This window comes from Helianthus annuus, chromosome 3, assembly GCF_002127325.2.
Source record: "Helianthus annuus cultivar XRQ/B chromosome 3, HanXRQr2.0-SUNRISE, whole genome shotgun sequence".
In the NCBI taxonomy this organism is placed as follows: Eukaryota; Viridiplantae; Streptophyta; class Magnoliopsida; order Asterales; family Asteraceae; genus Helianthus; species Helianthus annuus.
In genome coordinates this window covers 34,948,545-34,963,151 of record NC_035435.2, presented here as the reverse complement: position 1 = coordinate 34,963,151, position 14,607 = coordinate 34,948,545, and the positions used below count along the sequence as shown (strand labels likewise).

Here is a 14,607-nt window from a genome sequence, read left to right as displayed (position 1 = left end):
TACTCGTTTTTTGTTACTTTTTTAATCACCTCGTGATATATCGTATTATACACACGGTTGTTAGTTTTCTTATTCGTAGCATCGGTGTAGCATATCTATGCAATGGCCTAACAATTTCAATTAAATAATAACGAACCCATGAATAAGGAATTTCAGTCTTAAGCATAGTAATTTAAAAACAAAAAACCGTGTTAGTTACAGTGTGATGAGATCAATTTTTATCATAAGCTTTACACATCTCAATTATCTTATCTTCATAAATCGATCATCATTCTTCATCATAATAGATATTGGGAGTCTCCTAGTTGTGCATTATAAAATGATATGGTTAACTTGATGACGTAGTGTGTACCAAGGATTTGAGAACATAAATTTTGTATGATTAATTTTAACCATAATGGGTGTATTGAAAATAGAGTTTTCATGAATACAAAAGGTGAAATGAGAATTGCATTGACCTCTATTGTGGATTTGAATATAAAATGAAATATAACTTAAAAAAACATGCGTAAAAGTGAAAAAAGAGAGATGATAAACTAATAAGTTTTACATATTTCATTCTTATTTTAAAATATATTCCATTCTTTTATTTAAATTTTAAAGAAATTAAGGTAATCAAAAGTATTTTAGAATTGTCACTAATATCCCCATAAATTAATAGATGAGACGATATAAGTGCGTCTTTAACATAAAACCAACTTTATGTAAATTATAAGAACCGCATAATGTATTTTTTTTATATATCAAGAGTATAAAAAATGATTAAAAAGGTAAGGTAGATGATTATACAAGGATCTTATGTATCATAGTTAAAATAAAAGGTACAAATGTGTATATAGTTTTATAGCTGTCTACGTTAATTAGTAATGATATTAGAGCATTCAGATCACCATAAACCCCTCCCTGGTACCTATCTCTATATTTTTTATTATTTATTTCTCATTCATTCATTTATAACCTTGACTACTTACTATTTTGTCTTATTTAACTTTTTTCTTCTTATAGATTTGTATTAATTTTTTATAAAGCAGGTGCAGGTCAAAACCGATTGATCTAAAATTGGTAATTTTTATTGAGATTAGGATGGGTCAGATTATTAATCTTTTTTTACATTAAAAATACATTGAGTTTGAGTTGTAAAACCAAACTATTGACTGAATGTCTGCTTCCCAAGGTGAAGTAAAAAAAAAATATATTAGTTTCTTTTACCAGATATAATTTTAACCTTGTGGTGCATTTATTTATTAGTTTGGAAGTTTAGGCTGCTTGTACTTGTTCAAACCCGAAATAAAAAGAATCAATGCACCCGAAAAAAAAGAATCAATGCGAAGGCATCTAAATAGACTACAAATCATCTATGTTACAATAACACTGTGCATTAAAAAATTCCCTTAGGGAAACCTTTGAACCACACTTGATTCCCTTTTAGCTGGTCTTATTTCTTCTACCCATTTGACCCACAAAAAACACTTTGTTAAGCTGGACTTAAAAACATGCAACAGAAATATAAGTGTGTTGTTGCTTGAGAGGCCGACCTGTGTCTTCCGCCTGAAAGCCCAGGAATGCCACCATATCCAACTTTAATTCCAAAAGACTGCTATACATACCCACAATACCCAATTTATTAGTAAATGATTCAAATTTAAAACTAATAAATTTAATGACATCATATCAAGCGTAGCGATCGCTAAAGCGCGCTAGAGATCACAGCTGTCAATAGCAAGCGCAGCGATCGCTAAAGCGCGCTACGTAGCGTTTAGGTCTAGGCTCGCTAATAGGGTTGTAGCGATAGATAGCGTAATAGCAAGAGTTCGACCTCTGTAAAGCTATAAGAGAAGCTATGTGCTTCTTAATGGACCCACAGTTGGGTAAAAAGCTCTGTTACGTCCAGTTACCACAACGATTCGACGGTATAGATCACAACGATCGTTACGCTAATCGCAATGTCGTGTTCTTCGATGTAAGTTTCAAACTTTCAATAACCAGCTATTAACGGACCAGTAAACACTGTTTTATATACGTTTTCAAAATTATTAAATAATTAACATGCAAATATGATTAAAAAGTTGGTTTTTTTATAATAATAAACACATGTTTGTAGTAAAACAGTTTAGCTTTTATGTGTTTAAACAATAAACATGTATTCTTTTTGTACGGGTCAATACATGTCAAACCACGTTGGGCGGACAAGTAAACATTCTTTTATCCACGTTTTCAAAATTATAAAATAATTAATTTGTATGATTAAAAAGTTATATATTTTTTATAATAATAAACACATGTTTCTAGTAAAACAATTGAGGTTTTACGTGTTTGAATATACTATTCAATTTGTTTGACCCATTTGACACTTTTCTTTTTAACTGAATATCTATTAACTTGATGTCGTACCCCTTTCTTCGAAAGATTGGATGGATTTACGGATCGATCCCAGAAGATATCCTGACAGGATTCAAGATGCATTGTAGAGGATGGAAATCGGTTTACGGTATGCCAAAAACTGCACCGATCAATTTGTCCGACAGGTTGCACCAGGTGCTTTGATGGGCTCTTGGTTCAGTTGAGATTTTCATGAGCCGACATTGCTCCCTCTGGTACGTGTGGGCCGGGAAGCTGAAAACGCTTCAGAGGCTCGCGTACATTAAGACAAGCGTCTCTCTGGAGGTATAATGGGCCCACTTTTCCCATCGTTTTCCTCAAGATATGCAAACTGCCTCCTAATTTGGCCAATGCCACTACACGTTACAAAAGAAACCTGTTAGAATCAATAAAGAGTCTAATAGGATAAGAAAATGTAATTTACTAAATATTAAGTTATTAAAAACAACCTAGGATAAACAAAACCAGAGTTATCATTGCTTGCCAGGTAATCTTTGAGCAACTGAGGGTGGTATTCTAGAATCTCCCGATATATTAATTCCCTGATATCGTCTTTTGTGACTCTTCGTCTCTCAAACTCAAATTCCTATTTGGAAAACGCCTGACATGATGGCTCACGCTTGACTTTTAATAGGCCCTTGAAGTACGGGTCAGCTAGAGCTTGTTCTGCAGTGGGTCGGTCTTTTGGGTCGAAGGCCAATAGCCGTTGCAATAGTTTAAGTGCCAATGGGTCAGCTTGTAGAAACTTCTCAGGGAAAGACACCGGTGTCTTTCTACGCATGTCAGTCAAGTATTTTCTTGCTTTGTCATTACGAACCAACATTAAGTTTAAACCGTATAACATAACGGAGTGTTTGGATGTAAAAAGCAACCTGTAACCTTCGAGTCTGGAGTTCGCCTGCGCCACCATCATCCTCCATCCCAGTCCGACGTCCGCAGTTCGCCTCCAGCACCGGCAGTCACTGTTGTCGTGGCAAATCACTACCAAAACTGTTAGAAGTATCATTACATTCCCCAAATTTGCAAAATTTCTACATCAGTTGCTAGAACTAACAAGAACTGAAGCACGTGACCTACACAAATCAAAATAAAGTCGCCAGACTTACCTCAACCACCATCGACCGCCGGGATCTCGTCTCAGTTGCGATGGACATGCTCGAGAAACCAACCAGAACTAAAGCAGGTGACCTACACAAATCAAAAGAAGAATCAGTGTTCGTTAGTGCATTCGACGTGTTTAACTTGTTCAGTCTATTCGACGTGTAACCGTAATTTCTTTAAATCAGCAACTGAATCTTTTTAATTGGTAATTAACTAATAATATTTATTTTCTATTAAAAATCCATTAATAAGGTTTCTCAAGGCACTAAACATAACTCTGGGTAAACAACACTGGATTCCTGCATATTCCCACACAAAAAGCCCAAAGCTATTATTTCTATTTTATGCAAGAACTTGAGCAGGAAAAGACAGTATTACGATAAACATAAGACTGTAACAGCAATATCAGCATCTCAACTGCATTTTTTTCATCATCGTCGTGAGACTATACTAACAGATATATATTTTATATGAACATTTTATCTAAAACCAACTATTACTTATAATCCAAACAATTATCTTTTTACCCTGATAATGAAACCTATTAAAATCTTGAACCACCCATTCGTAATTTCATAAAATGGACCAAAATACACCACATACCGCGAGACCCATATCATAAAATGTTTGAATTTAACAAAAAGTACACATATTTAATCAGTAACATTAGATCTATAACAAACATCATCAGCTACAAACATACCAAATCTGTAACAAACATAATCAGTAACATAAGCATGTAAATCAGCTACAAACATACCAGATCTGTAAAAAACATAATCAGCTACAAACATACCAGATCCGGGTTGTCAATATTCATCTAAGAACTCAGATCTGCAAAGTTATGGTTCTCATATTCCTTAGTCGTGTAACCTCAGATCTGTCAATATTCATCAAAAATCCTCAAAAAATGACGGTAGATCTGACAAAAATTTCAGCAAAAAAAAAATTACCTGGCTCGACGGTGGTAAGGTAGATCTAAGTCGACGGTATCTCCACCGCTCCATCTTCATCTATAACAGAACAAACAAAACAACCTCTAAGTCGACGGTGGTACGATAGATCTAAGAAAACATTTGGCAAAAAAAGTACCTGGATCTTTTTTCCACCGGAGAAAGAAACCCTAAAAGAAGTTGAACCCAGTAGTTCTGATGTCGGAATCGCCAGAGAAAGAAGGATGGGGGCGGATCTAGTGAAATCGTCGTGTCTGGTGAGAGAGAGAAGAAGAAGAAGAATGGGGGCGGATGTGAATGAAATAAATTTAGGGTTTAGATTGAGTGAAAGAAAGTATATATTGGATCCATTTGAGTAAAACGGGTCAAAGAGATCCGATTAGGATGCTCCGCGTGTTGAAGGATTTTTTCAACACCTTTATGCTTTAAAGGTTGTATAATATGCTTAAAATGGTTGTACAATGGCAAATGACCATTCTTGCCCTTCATATATGCTTATTAAAGTAGTATATATATATATATATATATATATATATATATATATATATATATATATATATATATATATATATATATATATATATATATATATATATATATATATATATATATATATATATATATATATATATATATATATATTGATAAGGAAGTCATAAGAAAAACCGAGCTTTGTTACTAAAATAAAGGGTTTAAAATGAAAAAGGGTTTTGGTGGGTAAAAGGGTGTTTGTTTTGGGTTAAGAAATGAAAAGGTTTAGGCTCAAATGGGTTAACTAGGGGGATTTTGGGTAGGAGGTAAAAAAAAGAAAAATAATGTTGTTGAAATAAAAAGGGTTAGTCCTGATGCCTCCATCATTTACTTGCTTGGTTTTAAGTTGGTAAGGACCGGGAATGTATCGTCATGGCAAGTTCTAGAGTCGTAAGAACCAAGCGGCTATTCACACAAGAAACGAAAAATGAGCATTTAGTTTAAAGATGTGTATTTGTATGCTCAATAAAGGCTCAAAACTCACTTTTTGTTGGAATGGGTTTTTATGTGATCAAGTATATATATATAATCAAATTTTAACTACATTTGTCATGCCGTTTCATAATTTTCTTATGTTGGTTCTTTTTATCACGACACTATCGGTAGTAAATTTGTAAAAAATATAACCTTTTTAGAACTTGAAATTCCTAAATTAAATCAAGACAAGTAAAAAAAATGAAAAGTTTTTTAAAAAAAATTGGGGTGTTTAGCGGTTCCAATAGAGTTTTGTGTAAGGCTTGTAATTAGGACTTGTAAGATTCAAGGTTTTAGCATCCCCCCACACTTAAATTACACATTGTCCTCAATGTGTCCCAAAAATAAGTTTTTAGGTTGATTGAATGTGTAAAAGTGTGTTTAAAAACAAATTTTAATGTTACTGGGCAACTAGACACGGGCCGTGGTGTCCGGGCACGGCCCCATGTTCAGGTTGTCAGTAACAGAAATCATTAAAAAGAAACAGAAGCCTGGGCACGGGAGCGTGTTCAGCGAACACTCCCCGTGTCCAGTTACCTGAACTGGGCGATCTTCTGCAGATGGTTCAACACGGGGCCGTGTTGGCTGGACACGGCCTGTGCTGAACTTGCTGTACGAAGAAAATTTTGCGGCAGGCCCTGTTTTTGTGCATGGGGTACCGGTTCAAGTTTTCCCTTGGTATCCTTCATCATCCCGAGTGTGTTTTATTCCTGAAAATTAAAACTAAACTAGAAAACATAAAAATTAATCTAAACTAAAATAAGGATAGTTCCGCGGAATGCCTCCGTGGTGTGCCACGTTTATAAGGGTCCTTAGCTAGACCCAAAGCCTGGTCATATGTTACCCAAGTGGGATGTTTTGCATCCCATGCTGCACCGTCAGGGAGCATCATCCAAACTTGAGTTTATGACCTTCATGTAAGTGACCGGGTCATTGTCCTCTACTCTCTTTCCAACTCCGAACTTCATTTCCTTGTCCCCAATTCTCAATGTCAGTGTTCCACCATTCATGTCTACCACTGTGTGGGCCGTAGCTCGGAATGGCCTCCCTAAGATGAGTGGTACTTAGGTATCTTCTCCGTATCTACTATGACAAAGTCGGCCGGGAAGACAAATTCGCCGACTTTGACAAATAGATTTTCAGCGACACCTTGTGGATATTTGACGGACCTATCGGCGAGTTGTATGCTCATTTTTGTAGGGCTTGTTTTCCCTAGGTCGAGTCGATTGAACATTGATGCGGGCATGAGGTTGATGCTAGCCCCGAGGTCGGCTACTGCATTCCGAATGGGAGATTCCCCAATCGAACAAGGAATTGTGAAGCTTCCAGGGTCAATATTCTTTTGCGGGAGTTTGTTGAGTAGCAGGGCGAAGCATTCATCGCTTAAATTAACTAATTGCAATGATTCAATTTTCCTTTTGTGAGTGAGGAAGTCCCTCATAAATTTTGAATATTTAGGCATTTGGGTTAGGACTTCGATAAATGGAACATTAACATGCAATTGTTTTAGCAAATTTTGGAACTTTGCGAATTGCTCATTGGTCTTTTGGCGAATTAACTGACCGGGGTACGAAACCGGAGGATTCTTGGTGGGCTCTTGATTTGGTGGAGGAGCCTTCTATTGTTGGGGCGTTGGTGGAGTTATGGTTTGGCTAGATCGGCTCTTTTCAGTTGGAGGTAATGGAGCCTCCTCGGGACCCATGGTACGGTTTCTCAATGTGATGAGATGTACTTGCGCCTTTGGGTTGGTTTCGGTATTACTTAGTAACGCGCCTTGTGGTCTCTCGGAGAAATTTTGAGCTAGTTGATTTAATTGTTTTTCAATGTTTTGAATACTAGCTTGTTGATTTCTAAAATTCGATTCCAGTTGTTGAAATCGATCCGAGTTTTTCTTTTCGGTGTCGGAGATGAGGCGAGATACGGTATCTTCAAGCCTTTCTCGTCCCCCTTGTTGTTGAGATAAATTTTGGGACTCGTTTCTTGGTTGTTGAAAGTTTGTTCGTCGGTTTAGATTTTGTTGGTTACTACTATTGTCAGGTTCTCTCCAACCAAGGTTAGGGTGGTTACGCCATCCTTGGTTGTAGGTACCCGTTGGAGGACCCGACGGCCTAGGTCTACTATCAATATAGTTTACCGTTTCTGTTTGATTATCCAATTCTTTCATACAACTCCAATTTTCATGTGGCCCACCACACCGCTCACAAGCCATAACCGAGGTCGTTTTTGCCATCTCTAGCTTTTTGATTTTTGAAGAAAGGGCCTCGATTTGAGCTTGTAAAGATGTGCTTTCGTCAACCTTATGGGCGCCCGGGGCAATAGATTTATTGTCTCGGGGACTGTGGTACTGAAAATTGGTTTGAGCAATTTCCTTAATTTGATTATATATTTCATTTGGGCGACGATTACCTAAAAGTCCCCCGGAGCTAGAGTCAAGTGTTTGTCTTGTGTGTGGCAACAACCCATTATAGAAAGTGGATACTTGTTGCCATACCCCAAGACCATGATGAGGACACTTTCTTTGTAGCTCCTTGAACCTTTCCCAAGTTTCATATAAGGATTCCCCATCCTCTTGTGAATATGTATTAATATCAGTCATTAATTTAGCCATTTTAGCAGTAGGGAAATACTTATATAGAAACTTTTGGGCTAGTTCATCCCAGGTATTTACTGAGGCAACTGGGAGGGTATTAAGCCAATCCTTAGCTCAGTATTTTAGTGAAAATGGAAACATTCGAAGGCGGATGGCGTCGTTTGATGCTCGATTTATTTATCCGAAAGGTATCACATATTTCTAAGAAGTTAGTAATATGTAGATGGGGATCCTCATCCGCAAGCCCATGGAAGCTTGCGGAGTTTTGCAGCATTTGTATCAAATGCAGCCGAAGTTCGAAGTTGTTGGCTTCGACATTCGGTGCATTGATAGCGGCGCCGAGATTACCTATGGTGGGTCGTAGGTAATCCATGAGGGTACGTTGGTCCGCCATTGGAAGTGGGTCCCTCGAAACTTTCTCTTCGTTTTTAGCTTTAAGTCTTTTTCTTAGAAAGCGTTCGGGTTCGTCTAGAGGTTCTTTTATGTCTCTACTAGAACTTGAGCTCATACACTTCGTGGAAAGTTCAGATGTGGCGCCTGGGTTCCAAGTCCTGCAATAAAAACAAAACAGAATCTTGGTCAGAAGTTTCACCACGGCCCCGTGCTCAGATGAACACGGCTCGTGGTCGGAGATACAGTGATTGTTTTCCGCATCCCTGTTATTGGGGAGCTCGACATGGCCCCGTGTTGCACCGACACGGCCCCGTGGTCAACTGTCTGTAACTCGAAAAATAAAAACTTCCTGTAATAATGCTGGGCACGATCCGTGTCCGACCAGGCACGGCCCGTTCTGAGCTCTGTAGAAGCTGAAAATTTATAAAAATCCTAAAAAAACAGAAAAATAAGAAAAAAACGATTAGGCTGTTGATTCCTAACATTCTTAAAATCCTTGTGTCCCCGGCAACGGTGCCAAAAACTTGCTGTGCGTGTGGTGGTATAGGTTTTTATGTATATTTTTAGCCCTTTTTACATGTTAGTCAAGTTTTAAATTTATAAAACACGATATTTTAGTAACACCAAACACACATATGGGCAAGTGCACCCATCGTGAGCGTAGTATAGTGTTTGCAAGATACCGAGGTCGTCCAAGCACACAAGAGCTTTTAGTACCTGTTTATCCTCAACGTCTAATCAAATCAAAAGTTTAGAAAAAGGTTTAAACTATAAAATAAAAACTAAAAATGCTGAAAATAAAAATAAAAATAAAAACACATAGACAAGATGAATCACTTGTATCCGACTCACGTTTAGTGTAACCTGTGATTATTTCCGCATTTGTGCACTTTTTAAGAGATTATCTTAGTTATAGTAGTAGGTCCCTCTTTTAAAGGTGACGTTACCCTCAACCCTGTAGTTTGAGTCAGCAAGGATATAATCCTAAAGGGTTGGATTATTGAAAGATAATTAATTAAGTTATTAATGCGTAATGTGGTAGGCCCTTCTTTTGAAGGTGACGTTACCCTCGGCTAAGTAGTTTGAGTCAGCAGGGATACAATCCTAAATAGCCGGGTTAATGTTTTAATAGTAGTTTACATATAAGGGGATCAAGGAGTTCGGACCCCCCGCCATCCAATACCAGTGGGTATTGAAGGAGGACTTACTAAAGTTGACACAGGTCCTTGCAGGATCTATACACTGAACAAGGAAAGACTCTTACCAAACCATTCCCTTAACCCCCGACCAGGTAGCCAACATATCTCCATATAGACCTTGGAGATACGAATGGTGAAAATCTTTTATTTTATATAGACAGTAAAATAATTGTAGAGTTGACCACGGCCCCGTGTCCGCTGGACACACCCCCGTGGTGGGTGATAAAAGCTTCTACAACTTTGTCTTTTCTGCAGACACTTGTGCACGCCCCCGTGCTCATTGAGCATAGGGCGTGTTCAGCCTTCTTTTCTCTTGCTTTTGCTTGGGCAGATGTTGTCGGGGGTCGGGCGTGCCACATTTATCCCTTTTCTTGTATTTATGTTAGATTTAGCTGTCTTTTTGTTTCTTTTGTTCATTTGAGCTCATTTAATCCTGAAAATACAAAAGGAAGACAAAAACACACTTTTTCCAACATTAGTACTAAAAAAGGGTTAGCTTTATGCCACATTTGATGTAATTTATATGTTGCATTTTGCACACATCACCAATCCACAGTAGGCACTGAACATTGTGTTGAGAAGTTCCATATGTTCTTTTGCAACTTCTATACTAACTTTTGAAAGGTTTGAAGTATTAACTCTGACTATGTTGGGGTTTTGGGGCTGAAAGTTGTTACTGTAACATGCTTGTTGTGGTTGGGCTTGTGGTGGTGGTTGGGATTGTGGTGATGGCGGAAGATAGGCACTTGGATTAAACTGAGGTTGAGTTGTGGAAGCTTGAGGTTGAGGTTGGGGTTTAGGGAGCCAGGCACTCGGATCTAATTGAGGTTTGAAAGGGCATAAGCTTGTGCCATAAGATGTGGTGGTGGGAGATAGGCACTTGGATCGAAAACCTGAGGAGCTGACTAAGGGAAGGGGCTTGTATTGGATACAAAGGTCGTTTGTAGTTTTGGTTGCTGATTGGAACTGGAGCTGGATGCAGGATTAAAACCTCCAAGGTAGATTTCCGGATTTTGAGGAATTGTAATGTGTTTAGCTTTCCGGATTTCTTCTTCATCCTTGTTTTCCAATCTCTGAATGAAATCATAGATAGTGGCAGTGTCTAAAACACTTGTATGCTTTAACAATTCAATGAATGGACTCCACTTTGGGGGTATGGCATCAGCAAACCTTGCAACCATTTCCTGTTGGGTTACAATAACATTATAAGAATACATTTCACTGATTAAATGATAAAAACGAGTTGTCATATCATTTAATGTTTCGTTTTCCATGAATGAAATGCTTCAAATTCCTTTTTCAACAAATCGTGGCGTGTCTTTCTTGAAGCCGCATTTCCTTCTCCTCTTGCTACCAAGGCGTCCCATAAGGCTTTCGTGCTAGTACAATAACTGAATTGATGATAAATGTCTTTGTAGAGTGCTTGTGTAAGGATAGCAAACGCCTTCTTTTTCAGATCATATGCCTTTTTGTTGTTTTCCTGCATATTTGCTTAGGTCGTTGGATTTGATCCTGCTTCTTCAAGAGCTGTGTTATATGGCGTAGTGAAACACGTCCATAGCTCGGTGTTTTGCCCTAGAACATAAGTTTGAAATCGACCTTTCCATGATTGATAGTCGTTCATATGATTGAGCTTTGGTGGGCGATTGCTGCTACCCGTTTCACTTTCACTTAATAACAAATTCTGAATGCTTTGATTTTGATTCGTTATGCATGCCCATTGACTTGCAGTAATTGATTGTTGTGGCATCATCATTTTTGTAGGATCGTTTTACGACCTAATGAGTCGGTTAAAGTCAACACAGAACTGTTTGAGAGGCAAAAACAAACAAACAGCCTAGAATCAGTGTAAGAAATGACTAGAAACAAAGTATATCACTTAAAACAAGCTTCTCATTGATAATTGACTTGAATACACGGTAGAAATCCGACAGCACTTCGTTACACCACACTTGATTTCGTACCAAATGAGAAGCACACATGCCATATATATAGGCATCTAATTTCGCACGAAATAGCATTATGCTATTTCGTACGAAATAACACATCTTGATTTCGTGCGAAATAGCAACTTGCTATTTCGTGCGAAATCACTACAAAACATATAAATTTACATTTTCGACCCCTGTAAAACCTACTACATGCTACCGACATGACCTAGACTGTAGACATAGGCTATAGACAATATGCACCAACAAACTCCCCCTTGGATATTGCCAGAGTCTTCAGTCAGGTCTTCAGTACTTGCTTCACAACGAATTGAATTTCTCTTCCCTCGGCTTAGGCTTTCGCTGCAACATCTTCCTAAGCTTTTCGTTCGCATCAAATTTTTTCTTTTCTTCATCAGCCATTCTTTGAACCAAAGTATGCCTTAGCATGTTGTCTCTGTCTTCACGAGCCTTTCGTTCTTTCTCAGCTTTCAACTTTTCTTCTTGCTCTATCTTTCTCCATTTAGATGACCATTGACTTTCTGTATTAATCCCTTTCTGTAAACAAATAGAAATGACTTTCTGAAACTGCATAGCCTGGTCTTTATCTTCAGCTTTAAATCCTATCTTGTTAACAAACAAGCATTCAATGTCTTTGGCCCAGCAGTTCACCAGCCATAGAGGATCATACACATGAATGTATCTAACTTCAGCTTCAACTCTGTAAGTAATCACAGCCTCAGTAGTCAACCAACTGTACACCCAATATACAAAACCATTGTAAAAGTCTTGTTCCATTTTTGGCACCGGAATGTTTTTGATCACTCTCGGCTTCTTTAAATTCAAGATTGTCTCTTCAACTCCAGTTTCAGGATCCACTATCTTTACTTTCCTTCGATAGTGAGGCTTCCAGTGCTTGAATCCTCTGAAAGCTTCAGACTTCATCAAACCCCAAATGGGTACATCATTCTTTCTTACCAGATAATCAAACGTTCTCACTTTCGATAATTCCTCAACATCCCACCAAGGTAGGGACATGATATCCTGAATGTATTCAAAATATTGGACACCAAACTTTCGCCGAGTAGTATACACATTAACTTGAGGCAAGAATCCCTAACTGATGATATCCCCGAGTGACACATCCCTGTCTCTCTTATAATACTTTAATGGCCACTTGAATTTTCTTTCATTGCTCTTTCTAAACCACTTCTTTCTTTCTTCCTTCTGTGCATCTTTCGTTGTACCATCAAAGTTCTTATCCTTTAGACACTCTTCCACTTTCCTTCTCAATTCATCGATGTTCTCTTGACTGAAAAATTCAACAAGAGTTAGAAAGTTCGAAGTATCAGCATTCACATTCTCTTCGTCGCTACAGTCTTCAACCTCAACTCGATCATAATTATCAGCTTCCTCAACATACTTGTATTGATAGTCGGGTTGCTGATTTATATCAAATGCATTCAACTCTTCTTCAAAGTCAAACTTAAAGGTACGATCATCAATACGCGTCATTTCGATAATATCATTCATGGTATAAGTATGCCTGATTTCTTCTTCCTCAACTTCAGGCTCGAGACGCAAAATAAACTTTTCTCTTTTATCAACATTCTGATCCTCAACGTTCTCCCCCTCACCTGTATCATCCTCAGGCTCTTCATTCATATCGTCATGAAGATAATCTTCGACATTCTCTTCATTCGATGCTTTGGTGACTTTAACACCTGTACCTCCTTGACTGTCGTCTTCATCGTCATCACTGTGACTACTTGCAGAGAATACATCATCTGCATCATCAACTTTATCATCATCATCATCCTCTTCGTCATCATCCTCTTCAATATCTTCCTCATCATTAATAACATCATCAATCAATACATCTTCCTCAAAAATACCGGAAACAGCAGTAATAGGACGAGGATTCTGAATAGGAGATTCATCTACAATGGATGGAACAATTGATCTTTCAGTAACCTCAGAAGTTCCTTCAACTCCTTTGACTTTATATTTCATCTCAATATCAAATCTCAAATCTCTGCTCAACAGATTTTCCAAGCAAGTTTTCTACCACTTTATTCGTCATGTATATCTCGTGTTCTTTCATTGCTTTAGCAGCTTCCAATTCTTTGTTCTTTAACTCAAAATACGTGTTCTGCTCATCTCTGCGTGCTTTCTCTTCCTCTAACTCAGCAACTTTTACTTTAAGAATATCAATTTCTGCCTGATCAGCTTCAACTTTCTTTAACAATGAAGAATTTTCAGCTTCCACAGACTTAACACGCTTTTCCAATTTCTTCTCACGATCCACCAATTTTTTGTTTTTAACCAAAACTTCTTCCATTTTCTTCTCTAACTTCTTTACTTGCTCATCATTTGCAAAACTGAAATCTCCAATGTCATAAGTGGAATATTCCCTGGAATGTTTGGACAATTTCTGAATCCAGAAGATCTAGGAGTTGTTTGGACAGGTGGTTGTGTGGATGGAGGTGTTTGAAAGATTTGCTGAGAAGTGAAAACCGGTTGTTCTTGAATTGGTGTTTGATGTGGTGGTGAAACATGTGGTGGTGATAAATGTAATGGTGATAGATGTGGTGATTGAGGTGGTGTAGGTTGTTTTGGAGGTGATTTATGTGGTGATTGAGATGGTGATGGTTCAAGTGGTGGTGATGGTGGTTGACTCGATTTTGTTTTCGGTGTGCGTTTAGGCAATCTCACAATCAACTTTCTCCTTGCTGCTTTTTGGAGAAGTCACACTCTTTCTGGCACTTGTCTTCTTCCTACCACCAGATGATGGAGGTGTCTGAGAATCTATAACATGCTCAGGAGATGGATTGTACAATTCACCATCTTTATCTTCTTTCCTTTTTCTCTTGAGCTTTTTCTCTTTTTCAATTTCAGCTTTAATTCTTTTCGCACGTTCTGTTTCATCAATTTCTTCTTCAGACGAACTTGATGAATTTTTATCTACATCGTCACCTTCATTGTCACCAACTGCCTTCTCTGAATCTAATTCATAATCAATAACTTTCAATATTTATTCAGTCTTAGAAGACACTGGA

The 14,607-nt window shown here is 37.9% G+C and overlaps 1 protein-coding gene, 1 long non-coding RNA gene and 1 other non-coding gene across 10 annotated transcripts; 1 reads left to right on the top strand and 2 right to left on the bottom strand.

The window, feature by feature from the left end:
- Nucleotides 1-1,309: 1,309 nt before the first annotated feature.
- LOC110872168 lies at nt 1,310-4,748 on the bottom strand. Of its 8 annotated transcripts, none has more exons than XR_004889648.1 (8): nt 4,573-4,748; nt 4,434-4,493; nt 4,277-4,360; nt 3,486-3,567; nt 3,252-3,369; nt 2,829-3,152; nt 2,392-2,735; nt 1,310-1,597 (listed from the first exon to the last, which is right to left on the bottom strand). It is a non-coding gene; the product is annotated as an uncharacterized LOC110872168 (long non-coding RNA). The 8 variants fall into 8 exon arrangements; XR_002554227.2 differs by having other exon boundaries at nt 1,310-1,594; XR_004889649.1 differs by having other exon boundaries at nt 1,310-1,594; nt 3,252-3,341.
- Nucleotides 4,749-7,933: 3,185 nt separating this feature from the next.
- On the top strand, nt 7,934-8,040 carry LOC118490814. The gene has a single exon (XR_004890039.1). It is a non-coding gene; the product is annotated as a small nucleolar RNA R71 (small nucleolar RNA).
- Nucleotides 8,041-12,664: 4,624 nt separating this feature from the next.
- Nucleotides 12,665-13,561, bottom strand: LOC110869613 (protein PFC0760c-like). Its single transcript, XM_022118852.1, has one exon. It carries the CDS (start codon nt 13,559-13,561, stop codon nt 12,665-12,667), a length of 897 nt encoding a protein of 298 aa, XP_021974544.1.
- Between the last annotated feature and the right edge of the window lie 1,046 nt (nt 13,562-14,607).